The sequence below is a fragment of the Aedes albopictus genome, chromosome 1 (assembly GCF_035046485.1).
Source record: "Aedes albopictus strain Foshan chromosome 1, AalbF5, whole genome shotgun sequence".
NCBI classification, from domain to species: Eukaryota; Metazoa; Arthropoda; class Insecta; order Diptera; family Culicidae; genus Aedes; species Aedes albopictus.
In genome coordinates this window covers 103,674,626-103,691,203 of record NC_085136.1, presented here as the reverse complement: position 1 = coordinate 103,691,203, position 16,578 = coordinate 103,674,626, and the positions used below count along the sequence as shown (strand labels likewise).

At 43.2% G+C, this 16,578-nt stretch overlaps 1 protein-coding gene across 1 annotated transcript in view; it reads left to right on the top strand.

Moving 5' to 3' along the window:
- LOC115256851 (alanine aminotransferase 1) overlaps nt 1–16,187 on the top strand; it is a 64,211-nt gene extending 48,024 nt beyond the window's left edge. The window contains exons 4-5 of the mRNA XM_062845136.1: nt 4,403–5,489; nt 15,687–16,187. Coding sequence (XP_062701120.1) covers nt 4,403–5,489; nt 15,687–15,835 — 1,236 coding nt within the window. The 3' untranslated portion in view covers nt 15,836–16,187. The remainder of the gene's footprint in view (nt 1–4,402; nt 5,490–15,686) is intronic.
- Nucleotides 16,188–16,578: the final 391 nt, after the last annotated feature.

The following is a 16,578-nucleotide window of genomic DNA, read 5'->3' as shown; positions in this document are numbered from 1 at the left end:
TCCTTATTACATTTTACACCTTGTTGAAAGTGATAGGTCTCGGTTTTAGGTGTAGCCGAGATGGATCTTGAAACAAGGAAACATGGGTTAGTATTCCTAATCTTTTATTTGGTGTACACTGGTTTGAAACAGAAAGGACTAGGGTTCCGATGCATGGTCAATATCGGTATCATTTCTTGACGTTCTCGTTAAGGGATCCGATTTTGACTGAAAAAGGAGCGTGTTAAAAGCGGAACCTATCAATCAGAATCCTTCCTTGCGATTATGTTGAAAATGACTACTGTAACAAAACCGAATACTTTATAACTTCTCAATGGTGATAAAGTAATACAACATGCACTATACAAAGGACACGGGGTATACCACAATAGATCAAAATATTGGTCGCAGTGGTTATGTCCCGAACAGAGAAAAAAAAATGCCTGAGAGAAGACAGCGAAAGTTGTTAATGCTGTATCCAAGATTATGCCGAACATCGGAGAACCGAGTAGTATAGCAAGAGACGTCTTCTGAAGGGTCTATCCTCCTGGATACTTAGATATGGATTTCCAGCATGGGCTACAACAGAAGCTGAAGCGGAATCGAACGAAACTTTCGAGCACTTTTTGGCTTATGGCTATTCGTGTAACGAGCGCATACAGGACGATATCATTGGAAGTAGCCTGCATTATGGCCGGGATGATCACCATTAACATCACCCTGGTCGAGAATGTGGAATGTTATCAAAGAAGAGGTACTGCAAACGTAATAAAGACGATCAGAGTGGACTCGTTGGCTAAGTGCCAGCAAGAGAGAAATAACGCGGAGAAAGGTAGGTGGACCCATCGGCTTATCTCAAATGCGTCGGTATGGATGTCCAGAAAACAGGGAGTGGTAAACTTCTACCTAACACAGTTCCTGTCAGGTCATGGATGCTTTAGAAAGTATCCGAATCGGTTCTACCACGCAGAGTTCCCATTCTGTCCGACGTGCCCAAACAACGAGGAGACACCGGAGCATGTGATGTTTGAGTGTCCGCGATTCGAAGAAATACATGGCGACATGCGAGCCAGCGCTGCTGGAAATCTGAGTCCCAAGAACATTATAGCGAGGATGAAAGCGTATGGAATGCGGTGAACAGAGCGGTCACGCAGATCATGTCAGCGCTCACCCAAGTAACACAGAAAACATCTTTGAAAATGAAATTTGAAAAAGATGTTTTAATGCAGTATTTTAATTGTATCTGTACACATCTTATGTTGAAATCAGGTTTAAACTATGTTTGTCATTAACAAGCTACGTAAAAATCTCATCAACCTCACCACACGTTACAGCAACGTAAATAACACGTTGATTAAACTTGATTTGTGTATCGTTGTCTTCTTTCAATTTAAGATGATATGTAAGTTTATCAGATCTCTGTCTCCCCTCACTCACATAAATTTATGATACACTAGCTGTCCCGGCAAACGTCGTACTGCCTGCCTACTGTGTTTTTTTGACATGCAGCTCCATAGGGACGTCCCAAGCAAGTCATCTGGGGGGCTCCTATACCCCCCGTTCCAGAGACCGGAGAGGTCTCACACCAGGCTCAGAACCTTCCCCGGTCCCGAACCCCCCTGCATACAAAATTTGAAGCCGACCGGTTCAGTAGTTTCCGAATCCATAGCGGTCAGACAGACAGACAGACAGAAATTCATTTTTATATATATAAATCTTATGCACATAAAACTACACCGAAATTTAACTATAATAGCACCATGATAGTTTATGCTGTGCGGACACTTTGAGTACTTACGTGACGACTAAAACTCACTTAGAAACGTAAATTTTGATACCGCAAAATTAGACAAGAATTTATTTTGATTGATCCCACGATCTGCACTCTAACTTTGTTATTGTTGCACTGATGTTCAAAACAGGTATCAAAAACCAAAAATCACATCGTTGTATGCTATGTGAAAATGGATGTTGCTAGTACGTTGCCAAAATGTTTTTTCAATGTATTTCAATCGATTCAAGTAGTACTCGATAAACATGTTATTGAGATGTACAAAAAATGTATTTTGAATGTTTTTCCAATATTTTGAATACTTTCCTATCAGGCCAGACAAATTACAGTGCCTGCTAAAAGATTTGACACTAACGCTTTTATAGATGCATAGTAGTTTGTTTATCCACAAGTTTTTCTCCGAATAATTATTTATCTGGGAAATTTTTAACATTCAATGTAATAATATAGTTGCCTTAATGATAACGAATACAAATTCTACAGTGTAAAAGCTCATAATTAATACGTTATGATTAAAAATAGCATTCCAAAACTTTCTGACGGTACTGTGTCAAGAATCCACCATGTTGCATATCTGAAAATGTACTCGAAAATCTCACAAAAACCATAGAGATGACAAAAACCTCCCTTCTTGTTTTCAATCCGATGGGAGGCGAATTAATTCATGAAGAGTGAATGTGTTTATTTCACCATAAATTTTGAATGGCACATGTATTTAAGTCATAGTGACCAAACATCGTGATGGTGAATTACAAATGAAATGTAAGGCTTGACAATTATTTTGAGCCATTACCAAATAGCACATGTCACATTATTTCCACAGTGTGCGATTGATAAAGAATAATTTTCCTGCTAGCAAAAAGTAAGTTCTTACGATGTTGCTGAGAACATATGCGATACTTAATTTTATGTTATAAGAATGTATTGAAAAACATCTTTGGTAACATCGTAGACGTTTTATAAGCCGCCATTTTTTGCGCTTTTTCGGTGATATAAGTGTACGAAAATAAGTTTTCCATATTCAGAACAAAACATGGACGTTTGTATGAATCATGTATTATATACAGTATTGTAACAAGTTGTGTTACTTGGGCAAGCGGAGATGGCGGGCAGACCAAAGGGTATTGAGTCGCGATCGGAGTACAAACTTAAAATAAAGTACCTTATTCAGCTGTTCTATTTTCGGTAAAAGTTCAGATTACCGAATGTTCAGCAAAACATTACCAAAGTTCGGCGAAAAATTACCGAATGTTTGGTAAACTGAACTGAACCATTGGTAATGTTTACCGAAGGTCCGGTAAAAAACTGTACTGTACTTCGGTAAAACTGTGTTGAATTTCGGTAACCCCAACTTTTACCGAAAATAGACCAGCCGAACAAGTGACTGAGCTTGTTTCACTGCCGGGGACTTGACCGAGTAGTCCGTTGAGTAGTATCGGTTATAGGTCATCGGGGCACCGGTGAACCGGAAGTCTAACCAATTCAAATAGCCGGGCCGACTTCTACACGTCGCTGGTCGGAACTAGACTGAGTAATTCGCGGGAAAGCACCGGATATTGGTCCTCGGGCGCCGGTGAACCGGAATCGCAAAGTCGACCTCGCCCAAGTAACATGTTTTAGTTAAATACAGGCTTATTCTGCGCGGCGTGTGACGTGAGACGACTAATATCAAATGGGGCGAGTCGACTTTTGTCACCTCATTCGACTCGTCTCACCTCACACGCCGCGCAGAATAAGCCTGATAGACTAGAAGAGATTCTCAAAACCATCATAAAACCAAAATAAAAGGTATCAGGTTTTATGATGGTTGTCAAAACCTCTACAAGACTAATTGGACATCCAGGAGCCAAAAGGCTCGGCATGATATTTGTTGGTCGCTTAATGGCGAAGACATTGTCGTGACCGCATCTGGTTTTCTTACAGCCACAACACCGACCACAGAGAGGAAACTCTTCAAAACCCCTCTTTGGTGGACTGCTGTATACTGGAAATGCCAGTGCTGCTGCCTTTTGGTGCGTCCGTTCGTTTTCACTATCGTCTATCAACTGAACTGAATCCACGATGCGTAGCTCTTGTTGTATATTCACTTTTGCCGTTCATTCTAGCTTTCCACTGAGTCGGCCAATCAGAAGGCTCATATTTTTCGCTTAAATCATTCTCTTTTCTGTATCTATTACTACTACAGAGAGTATTATAATATTAACACATTTACTAGCAGGAGCCAAAGAGCTCGGCACGGCATGATGCATGCGGGTTACTAAATGGCGAATATTTTAAAGTAGAATAATAAATAAATGACAGGAGCCGAAGGGCTCGGCATTGTGCATGCGTCAATGTTCAGACACATCTCCCTTTCTCTTAGAAAAGTATTTGTCCAGTGGGGTCCATTTATTTAGATTGACTAGTAAATATAATCTTCCTCTTTCAACAATTACCGTCCAGCAAACAGATAACGTTGAGTTGAGCCATATATCTCCCGCTATTAAGATGCACTCCGTTATCGTACAAACCTTATCTAGTGTACTCCGCATAGCAATTATTCACATTATTGTCCACCGCAAGCCTCAAGCCCCATAAATAACACAATTATCTAACCAGGTGCTCTTCATCTTTCTCCTATCTTGACAACAGGTGCTCGGACTGGTGTCCTACCCGCCGCTGTTCAACGACAAAACCATCCCGGAGGATGCCAAGAAGCGCGCTCGTGATATCCTGGACGGATGCAAGGGTCACTCCGTGGGTTCCTACACCGATTCCAATGGAATCGAAATTATCCGGAAGCACGTGGCACAGTACATCCAGGACCGCGATGGCGGAATCCCGTCCGATCCGAACAACATTATCCTGTCGGCTGGAGCGTCCGGTGGCATTAAGGTGCTGATGTCCTTGCTGAGGTGCCCCATCGATGGAAAGACTCCCGGTGTGATGATTCCGATTCCACAGTACCCCCTCTATTCGGCCACCATTGCGGAGTTCGAGATGGAACAGGTCGGCTACTACCTGGACGAAGCAAACAAGTGGGGACTGGATATTGCCGAGCTGGAGCGATCGCTGAAGGAAGCCAAGAAGACCTGCGCCCCACGGATATTGGTCGTCATCAATCCGGGTAACCCGACCGGACAGGTTCTGGCCCGGGAAAACATCGAAAACATCATCAAGTTCGCCCACAAGGAGAAGCTGGTTCTGTTCGCCGATGAAGTCTACCAGGACAACGTCTACGAAAAGGGATCCAAGTTTCACTCGTTCAAGAAGGTCCTGATGGAGATGGGTGCCCCGTACAACCAGATGGAACTGTGCAGCTTCATGTCCTGCTCGAAGGGTTACATGGGCGAGTGCGGCATCCGAGGAGGGTACGCCGAAATCGTCAACATGTGCCCGGACGTCAAAGCCATGCTTCTGAAGTGCATTTCGGCGCAGCTCTGCCCGACGACCATCGGTCAGGCCTGTATGGATGTGGTGGTGAACCCACCGAAACCCGGAGAGCCATCGTACGATCAATTCATGAAAGAAAAGAACGCCGTGCTGGCTTCGTTGAAGGTACGCGCCGAGATGGTGGCCGATACGTTCAACTCGATCGAGGGATTCTCGTGCAACCCGGTGCAGGGCGCCATGTACGCATTCCCGCAGATTCGGCTGCCGGAGAAGGCCATCGAGGCGGCCAAGAAGGCCGGCCAGGCCCCGGATGTTTTCTACGCATTCCAGCTGTTGGAGCAAACCGGTGAGTGTGATTTGTTTTGTTTATTGATAATACTTCCATGGAACAACGTTCGTGTACCTGGTCATCTTAGATTCTTTCGAGGATTTCTCCAAGATGTGCTCAAAGCATTCTCTTGAGATTTATACAAGAATTTCTTCAAGGACTCCTTCAGGCTTTCAGGAAAGCTTCCTGAAATTTATACCGAGATGTTTCCAAAGATTTCTTTAGGAGTTCTCAAAGGCGATTAAGGAATTTGTTTAGAAATCTTAGAGTGAACCTACGGAGAATAATTTGAAAGATTTTATTAGGAAATTAAGGAATCCATAGACAAATTCTTACATTACTCCTTGGAGAATTCTTTGGCAAAAGCAGCAATGTTTGAAGGAATACCTGGAAGAAAATTCGATAATGGTACTCTATTTAAACGTAGAAAGGACTCGTTCAGGCTTCAGGAATCTTTCTAAGGACTACTCATGAAATTCTGTCAAGAATTCCTTTTCAAAATCCCCCAATAGTTCTTTCAGGGATATATTAAGGTAATGATGAATTCGTACAGGAAGCCTTGGAGGATTTTCTGAAAGAATCCCTTATTTCGGACTTTTTCATGGGAAAATACCTGGAGGATTATTTGAAAATAGACCAGGAATTATTGGAGTAATTCTTGGAGGAATTTCTAGTTTAGATTATTACGTGGCCAAATGCTTAGAAGAATCTCTGGAGGAATTCTTGGAGTAGTTGATTTAGAAGGAACCCTTTGGCACAGTCGTTGTGTCAAACATTGTATGAATTCCTAAAATAATCCTTGGAAGTCATCCTGGTAGAATCCTTGGAGCAACTCTTAGGGTAGATCAACCCTTCGATTGATTCCTGCAGGAATAATCCTCAGAGAAAATCCTAGAAGAATCTTCGCACTTGACTTCCTAGGGCAATTTTTGATCAGTTAGTACTGGAACTTTCGTGTACCTTAGTTTTTTCGAGCAGAATTCCACGCTAGCAGAGACATAGCCAGTGATCGTCTAGAGGTCTAGTCATTTCTTAAAACACTTCCCATTGAATTTGAATTCTCGTAAATTACGTTTTCTATGAGAAATTAAAGCATTTATACCGGAAGTCGGTAACCTAAATGTTAAACGCATCCCTATCCTCATGTTGACGCTAATTGTTGAACGGTTCGCACTTGGTAGTTGTAATTTTCAATTGTCTGCAATTGTAACAGTACTAGATTGTAATTTTTAAATTCCATGGGAGTTTAAAAAGGGCTTTGAAGGGGTTACCGAGAGGCTTCCATGGAGGTTCTAAGGGGTGTTACACGTTACAGGTATGTTTCAGAAACGTATCAAGGCTTTTCAAATAATTCCAGATTTCAGGTTTTGTAGGAATTTCCGTTGGATTGAGGGTAGATATGTAGAGACCTTTTCAGGACGTTTCAAGAAGTTTTCAGGGGAGTTCCAAGGCATTGTTTCGAGTGGTTTCCGGGGTATTAGAAGGTGTTTATGACGTTGCAGGATGTTCTCAAGAAGATTTCAGGGTTGTTTCAGGGGGCTTAAAGGCGTGTCAAGACGAAACGAAAAAAGAGCTTTTAAGAAGAGTTTCAAAGTGTTACAAGGCGATTTATGAGATTTCAGGTGGTTTCAGGGGTGTGGAAAGTGGTTTCGGGAGGTTTAAGGAAGCTTTCAAGGAGGTGTAAGGATTTTTCCGGTCCGTTTTTCAAAGCATACCAAAGCGTTTCAAGACCATTCAGAGGGTTTAGGGAATTTTAAAGATGGTTTCAGATGGGTCTTGTATGTCTAACATAAGGCCGTTTCGCATAAGGACGTTTGGCATGAAAATCTTTCGGCATAAAAAATATGTGAAATATGAGAAATGTCAAAGAACAGCCTTCAATGGAAAGAAAGCAAACTTGCTAGTGGTGCATTATATCCCTTTCGTGACGGAGCGCAAAAAAGTTAAATTTCCATACAAATTGCTCATCTTTGGCTCTCCAGAACTCTTAGATTGGATTCAGGAGATCACACTCGACTAATCATCAGTTGGTTCGGATCACCCAAACCATCAAAAGAGGATTCAACGATCGGGAGTCAACAGGTATGGTTATGCTCGACATAGAGAAAGCATATGATACCGTTTGGCAAGATGCTGTAGTTTACAAAATGGTGAAAACCAACTTCCCAAATTATTTAACAAGGTTGGTGCTCTCTTTCCTGAAAAACAGGAGTTTTCAAGTGTCAGTGAGCGGAGAGCATTCTAGATCCCATCCAATACCATTTGGAGTTCCACAGGGGTCGGTTCTGAGCCCAACACTGTACAACTTATTTACAGCGGACGTAATCAAGGTTGACGGCGTCAGTTATGCGTTCTTTGCGGATGATACAGGTTATTTTGTGACTCACCGGGAACCTCATGTGATAATTCAAAAGCTACAAGAAGCACAAGACAGCATCGAAAGGTTTCATCGAAAATGGAGAATAAAGATCAATGCAACGAAGACGCAGGCAGTTTACTTCACACGTAATCGCTCTCCTCGGTTGCTTCCAGCCACTGAGATCAGAGCCAACGGGCATCGTGTACCTTGGTGTTCTGAGGCAAAATACCTAGGACTAACCTTTGATTCCAAACTCAAGTTTGATAAGCATATCAACCAGTCACTCATCAAGTGCAAAAGGCTTATACACTCGCTTTACCCACTAGTAAAACGTCGATCGTCTCTACAACTTCACAACAAACTATTGCTGTACAAAGGTGTCTTCCGGGCTATTCTCACCTATGGCTGCCCAGCATGGATGAACTGTGCGATGACTCATAGGAAGCGTTTGCAGATACAGCAAAATAAGTTGCTCAAAATGATTTTTAACCTTAACCCTTGGTATCCCACTGACGAGCTTCACGACATTGCAAATATGGAAACCTTGGACGAGTTTGTCAACCGCATTGGTGGAAAGTTCCTGCTTAGCTGCCAGCTGTCCGTCAACCCGCTGATCGAAGGCATATTAGCCATCTAAACAAATTACTGTGATATTTTAATTACTTCATTTACTTGGTTTTTTTTTCGATTTTTCCAAGATTATGCCTAAACTCTAAAAAGATGTATTTATGTTACTTATTAGTTGTTGTTAATTTCGTAGTTGTAAACCAATCTTGTGTATCTCTACTATGTGTTTAATGTATGAAATAATTGTATAATAAATTGTATTAATTGTAAAAAAAAAAAAAAAAAAAAAGAACTCTTAGATTTCCCAAAAAAGCAACAATTATATTTCCTTATTTGAAAGAACTACTCTTTATTTTTCGATTTCTAGCTTTAGATAAATCGGAAATCTAGACCTAGATAAATCGGAAATAATAAATATGCGACAGATAAAACTTTTTCATGTTTTACGGTTTTTGACCACTTTTTGTTTACCTTGTTGTGGTAAATTTCACAGGCAATGTAAACAAAAGTTTGTTTACACACAAACAAGTATAAGTAATGGCTGAATTATTGAAACAGTTTACATCACATAAAACAAAGTATAAACAGTTGAAAAAAATATGCAAAACTGTTACCGCTCAACAGCACAAATGTGCTGGTTCGTCACGAAAGGGATATTGGATCTCTTATTTTCAAAATAACCTTTTTCTTCAATGAATTTGTATATTTTCCGGATGGGAAATTTTCCTTCTTTTGTAAATAGGCTAGTCTTTTTCGGTACAAGCAGTTTGGATTCCGGTAAATTCCCCTAAAACGTCCTTGGTGGCCCACAAAGCCTGCTGTAATACCCATGGAAACTGCAACCCCCTGAGACCCCCAGAAAATCCCTGTAACGCATCTGGAACCTTTCGGAACCCTCTGAAGCAGCCTGTAACGCCCTGTGAAGCTCCTTCGATCCTCTGAAACCCCCAGAAACACTGCTGAATCACCTATGTAACTTCCCAAGTAACCATTAGCACTATATTTCGCCTTTTTAGGTCTACATATTATACGACCAATAAAGTGCCTTTTACTTGGGTCTTCCTTAAGCGCTAGGAACTCTTTGGAGCATCCTCGGCACTCCTGAAACTTCCCGAGACCTGCGGAACACCCCATGAAACGCATCTGAAAACCCCTGGAAATTTGCTGAAAACCCCGAAAAGCCCTGGAATCCCCTTAAAGCCTCTTCAAACCCCCTGACACAATCTGGAATACCTCTGGAACTGAAACGCCTCTGACATTTAAAAAAAACATTACGCAGCAACGTCCTTACTCTGAAAGCCTTTCGGCTTGGAAACGCTGGTCAAATTTGGTCTACTTGTCCAGAATTGTGTTGGCCAGCAAGCTCACTTAACTAATCCGACCATGTTGCAAGAGCTGGTGGACAAATTTTCGGCACCCCTCTGATTAGTCTGGGCGTTGTATATGAATTCAAGTAAAGCTCAGATAAAGCCCTGAATGGAACTTTCTGGCTACTTAAGAGCTTAACGATGAGCCTTGCTGAAACTGTTCCGGACACAAGTTCCGGCAAGGCTCATTGTTAGCCTCTTAAGCAGCTTGAAAGCCAATGTAGTGATCGGAATATTCTTGGATCGTTTTTGTGAATGATCACATTTTCAATTTAAAACACTTAACATTTTTCTTTTGAACACGTTTATTATCGCGAAAGCTAACCAACAAACTGACGTTCACATTCGAATCCTCATAAGACGCCTACTATGATTCAACTTTTCTCTATAACGATAACTGTGCGGTGCACAATGTGGGAAGGCGTCGCATCGTGGTTCCTCACATACCGTAATCCGGGGTAACATTGATCAGAATTTTCGATCTTTCTTGAATAATTCTCTTGTTAAAGCGAATGTTACATGTTTTATATTTTTTAAATAAGTACTGGCTCTCTGATTATGTGTTAAGCTACTCGAAAAAGTATTGTAAAACTTTTTAACGTGTTTTAATAGGCTTTTTAATCTAATTTTTGATTTTGTTGATTTGGGGTAACATTGATCACTTAAGTAAACAATGTTCGTTTGTGTTGAAAATACCCTTACATACTAAATTCGGGGTCGTTGATTTCGAATATGTTGTCCAAATTCTTACAAGTTATGTACTTTTTGAGTTATTTTAGGATTAAAATCCTTCAAACCGCGAATAACGCCTAAAGGTAGGCAATGGCTTAAAGAATTGATAGCCTACTTTCAATAAATCGCATATTTTATTGAAAAAGATCATTATCATAAAAGTTTCGTTCATTAAATCCAACTCTAGGATATCATATTGAAGTAATACGGTGATTTCGAACCTCATATTGTATCTAGTATTCATGCCATGCATGAATGTTTGACAATGTATTTCATTGCGCTACGAAACACAGCTATTGAAAAATCGATTTATTTCAATGTTCATGAAATTCAATTTTCAAAAATTACATGTCATTTAATAGCTAAATAATAGCTGATAACGATATACCATTCGATAGCAGAAACAGATTCAATGTAAAATGCTTGTTTGAACATTTCATGAGGTCAGTCAAGCCGATCAATGTTACCCCGCTGATCAATGATACCCCGTTTTACGGTACTCGTCAATTCCTGATACTGGCTAACAACCAACAGATCAGAGATGAAGCAGTAATCCGTGTGGTGGTCGAACCGGTGTCCGCAAAAGATTGCCTTGGGTAGGGTCTATTTGCGGATCGGAACGATGGGACACTGCAAAATCTCTTGCTGGTGCTCCAGCAGCGGTGGGAATGACGCTGGCTTGCAACAGGTTGCCCGTGTGCAATCGAACCGGTGTCCACAGTAGATTACCGCTGGTGGGGTCTAGCTGTGGATCGGACCGATGGGACAAACGCTTGTTGCCTCGCCGGAAGGTGCTTCGATGAGCAATTGGGCAGGTGGACTGTATTCTCGTAGCAGTGGGATCAGCAGCCTTGGCAGCGGATGCTCTTCTGTGATTGAAAGGAAAAACCCGGCTTCTTCTCTCCAATTCGCGTTTATTGACGATGTTACCCTGTTGACGTTACAATGAAAACTGATGCGCTTCGCGCGGTATGGGCTTCTTTATATGCAAGAGGATTCATTAGTGTGAGTGTAGCAATTATGAGGCATTGGCTCCTTCCATCTCCATGGGAACACAAACAAACGAAACAAAAACATGAAAATTCGATTGGCGACTAGATGGGAGGAACCTTCTAGAATGAAATACATTTGGATGGATGTCTGACTATAGATAGTAGAATTTTACTCTACTATCTATAGTCTGACTGTACTTTTAGCTTTGCTGCTATGATTTTACTTTTCGATATGGGGAAAGGTATTGGCATTTCATTAACTTAATAACTAAGGTTTACAAAACAGGGGAAAAGTGGGGTAAAACAGAAAGGGGAAAGTGTGGTGAAACAGAAAGGGGATAGTAGGGGCAAATTAAAAACATTTTCAAAAAAATACTTATTCATACAAACAAAAACAAAAACAAACGTTCGGAACCGAACAATAACCGATAGAAAGTACATAGTTGAAACGCATCAGCTTTGCGTGGTCTGCCTCGTAGGTACCCCATGGAAGATGGACATGCAATTCGATACTCACCTGTAGTGTCGACTGACACCAGGTCTACTTCTTCAGACAGCAGAGCTCGGTCAAAATCGTCGAAATCGAAAGTCCGATGGCGCTGTATGACAAGGCAACGCAAGTAAATACATTCGCTTTTCATGACGAAGCTTCCCCGTCGACAGCCCGACATGAAGCTGACTCCAGACTGGTCAACCTGACGATTTCCCGTTGACTGCCGTGAGCACCGTTGTTTGCCAGCTGAAACTTTCAGTACGGTCGCTCCGGTATGGAGAATTGTCTCAACAGTTCCCATATTTGACCGACCTACCGGCCATTCCGAGAATCCTGATTGCTTTGGACAACATTCAACTGTCGCTGCCTTTCAAGACGCGGGAAGGAAGTCCGCGCCTGCAAGCAGTAGCAGCAAGAACGAGACTGGGATGGAAGGTATTCGGAAGCATCGATCACTGCGCAGTTGCAGGTACTGCGAGGAAGTAGAGGCCAGCAAGCTATACGACTGAACTGAAGGGATACTTCGCAGCGCGGAACGTGGCTATATCTGCTGTTTGTGGGTCAGAAGCGAAAGAGAATCGTAAGCGAAGGGAATTCTGCAACGAACAACGGTGAAGAAAGCCGACGGGCGCTACAAAACCGGATTGTCGTGTTGGTGTGAAGTAGTGGAACTATCATCCAGTTAGATATCCAGAACGTCTTTTATCTGCCTTGAACGGAAATTGAGTAAGCGTCTGGAGCTCTGGAGCTGCAGGCGAGTTTGAAGAAGCAGATATTCGAATATCAGAGCAAATGTTATGCCCTCAAAGCTGCTGCTCAGGAGTTAGAAAGAAGCGACCCGAACCAGACATGGATCTCCCATTCGGAGTTCTTACAAACCCACAGAAACCCGAAAAGGTGCTTATCCTCTAGAACACAGCTACCAAATGTAGGAGGAATGTCCCCAAATGACATGCTGTTAAAAGGGCCGGATATTCTATCTTTGTTGCCAGCGGTATTGTGCCGTGTTTCAACAGCGACAAGTAGTGTTCGCGGGTGATTTTTGTGAGACCACCAACTGCAAATCCAACATGACGATCGACAAGTTCAGCGGTTCCTTTACCGGACCGACCTGTCGATGAAGTCAGAGATCTTTGGGTCGGCTTGTTTAATGAGCTTCGTGAAGAACTCGAACGCGATGGAGTGGAAGGGTGAATATCCGCATGCGGCTACGACACTGGTACACAATCATTATGTGGATGACTCCATGGACAGCTGCGATACGAAAGAAGATATGGCAAAAAAAGGTAACGGATGTATGGAGGGTGTACGTACCAGCTGGCTTCGAGCTGTGCACCTGACGATCAAACTCGAAGAAGGTGTAGAAAAAAATTAGCATTGACAAGAAGAGCCAAGTAGAACGAGTTCTGAGTACGAGGATGAGTTCGTATATTCCGCGACGTAACACGTTAAACTCGATCAACACCAGCCAAATTTGTTGCAATTACAAACTAAACACTGTTATTTCCTCGGTTACGATCGGGACTGTTTCAAAACGATGTAGCTTCACGTATGCGTGGACGCAAGCGAGTCAGACTTCGCTTGTGTAGCTTAATACGTCCGAGTCGTGACCAGCCGCGATGTTCCCTCCCTGATGACGACCAAGGTGAAGGTAGCTCCATTGAAGCCGCAGTCGAATCCTAGAATGGAACTTCAGGTGGTAGTCATTGGAAGCCGTCTTGCAAAGACTATCGCAGAGTATCACAATGTCCCGGTGAGACTCTGAGCTTTCAATACCAGTTCAAATAATCAAAAGTCTAACATAGTTATGTAGTAGCTGTAGTGAAGAGATTAACCCCTTCGCGGGGAACGGGTTAGATAGGTCTCCTTAAAGGAGTTTCGGAGACAGGAGGAAGTAGCTGTGCGTGAAGTGTCAGCGTAGGGAACTTTAATCTCAACCCGGTTGGCACGCCGGGAGAGATCATGGATGGAGCTTGGTTGATGAGGGTCATAAATAAAAACAGGGATAGGGAGGTGGCTGTGCAGCAGCTTGGCTCCATAATTGATCTTGCGTCCTTGAAATCGAACATTAGAAAAGACCCTTAGACAGGCCTTGTTGAGACTTCGTAAGGCAACGATGGTGGCGGCCAAACAGGACCATGATAAACTCATGCCAACTTCGGCACCAGCAGAGCTGGTGAAGATGTGCCGAAGTCTATCCAGATGGAGGCCTTTGCAATCGCGGGTAGCCCAAAGGGAATGCCAGACGCGAATGTCTACGACAGGCAATCGTAGAAGCGTACGCGGCAGCCGTCAGGTGAGGAGCTACCAGGTGACGCTTGCAAGGTCAGGAAGCTGTTAACCCCGAAGTGAAAGCCATCAATGCCAGTAAGTCGGACCTCAGCCAGGCATCCCGAAAACCTGGAACCCGGGCCTGAAAAGGTCATCACACTAGGGTTCAGGGAGAAACCGCCTCCCTCCGACAGGCGGTAGTAGAAAGGAGATCAGGAGACTAGGGACCTTAAGCCAAGAAGAGGTAGAAGGGCAGGTGTCAAGTATCATCAAAACAGACTCGTACCGGAGAAATGGTCGTCGAGCTCAAGCGCGACAAAACCTGCAAGTGTTGGACGGAAGAGGTTCTTGGCGAGGGTGTTGAGGTGAGGGAGGGCTTTCACAGTTGAAGCGACTCTAAACCGCAAAAACCTGGGCGTGATCATGGATGCCAAAAAGCTCTCCACGGCACTGTGGCAACAGTGCGAGATGCAGATAGTTACCGCAGCCATTAGAATATGGTTCTCGGCAGGGACACATGTCGACTGGGTTCTGTTAACTGTGGTGGACGCCAATAAGTCCGTTGAATTAAGGAATCTCAAGGTAGACTGGACGGTGAATGCACTGGGTATACACAAGTCGTGGGATTGTGAAGACCCTGACTGGAGCAAACTCTGTAGGCGAAGTGCTGGTGAAGATCATAAGGCACAAGGCCGCACGAGCCTTCCAACGCATTTTAATTGTCCCGGGAAATCCGTGAACAGCAAACACTCGACGAGACGCCCTAAAGTGTCCGGTTTTCCAGTGAGCTGACAAATCATAGTGCAGGTAATGCAGTCTACATCCTACGAGGGCTTCGTATCGTAGTCGTCGAGGTCAAAAGGGTCTTTTGTAGTTGTTGTACTCCTCCTCGATAGTCGATCGAGTAGTTCACGTAGATGCTGGACTGTATGGTGACAGGGCTGATAGGACGAAGGCAGATGGTAAGAGCAGGAGACTACAATGTTGGAATGAGGACGGATTTTCGCGAAACAGTGGGGTCAGATCATGCAAGAGGCACTGACCGTGCTAGATATCGATCTAGCTCTAATGTCGGTTCTAAAAGTTATATTAACCCTAAAAGGGATACCTTCATGGCCTCAGTTTCGTCATCGCGCTGAGTGTATTCCATCAAAGACGAGCTCTGAAAGGCGCCTGGGGTCCAATGGACCCCAGGTATCCCTTTTAGGGTTAACCGGAACGGACTGGAGTCGATTATCGACGTTACATTTTATAGTCCTAGCATAACAATAACTCAATCTAGGGTAGACATGCCTACATAAAATTTCCGCATATCCTTTTGATTCATGATTTCTTGCGCGTCAGTTATCTCACTCTCATTGATTTACCTTACTTTCTACAGTAAAACAGAAAGAATCCGTTATTAATTATTTATGCTTCATTTTCCTTTCGCAGGTATTTGCATCGTGCCCGGTTCCGGATTCGGCCAGCGCCCAGGAACGTACCACTTCCGCACCACCATCCTGCCACAGCCGGCTAAGCTGAAGGAAATGCTGGACATGTTCCGCGCTTTCCACGAAAAGTTCCTGAAGCAGTACAAGTAAATCCCGCTCACCTCCTCTTCTCTTTGGCTGGCCAATAGCTGCCCACAGCAACACCAAGTAGGGGTCACCTACTATCTATCACCATAGTCGTCGCATCATCGTCACCACTAATCGCTGCCCACCGCGGATGAACGCACTGCTGCCATCAGCCAGCGTACCAATGCAATGCGCCAGACGCTTCAACTGCTGTGGACGCATTGTTTTACCAAGTACTCCTCAACACTCAAGTCAGACATTGTTTGTGTGAGTCGCCGGTTTCGAAAACCAATCGATTCAATTCAGATACATATACTCTTATACATAAAAAACACACATACCGATATCTAGAGAGCATCGCGCATCGCACGTTATACACACATACAGAAATGTTCGATTACGAGCAGTCGATCTAATCGACACCGAAGAATTCGAGTTATTAGCGCTTACTATACAAATTAGGCTTTGCTGAACACCTGGAACCAACCCGAAGCGTGTCTGGATCCAGGTTTCAGAGAAGGGATTGGGTAGACAGCAGCTTTCGACACAGTGATCATCTTTAGTTACTTTTAGTCGCTTGCTTAGATGTTCGAACGGCTTTGTGCATCTTTCTTTTGTTTTCTCGTTCATCTTTTTTTTTCAGTCTTTGTTTACGCCGCACTTTTTGTCGTGTAAATCGAAACAAACCGTTTCATACATGTTGGGATCCCAGGCAAATAACTCCAATTCGCCATACTTTCAGATTACAGCACGCAAAAACACATCTT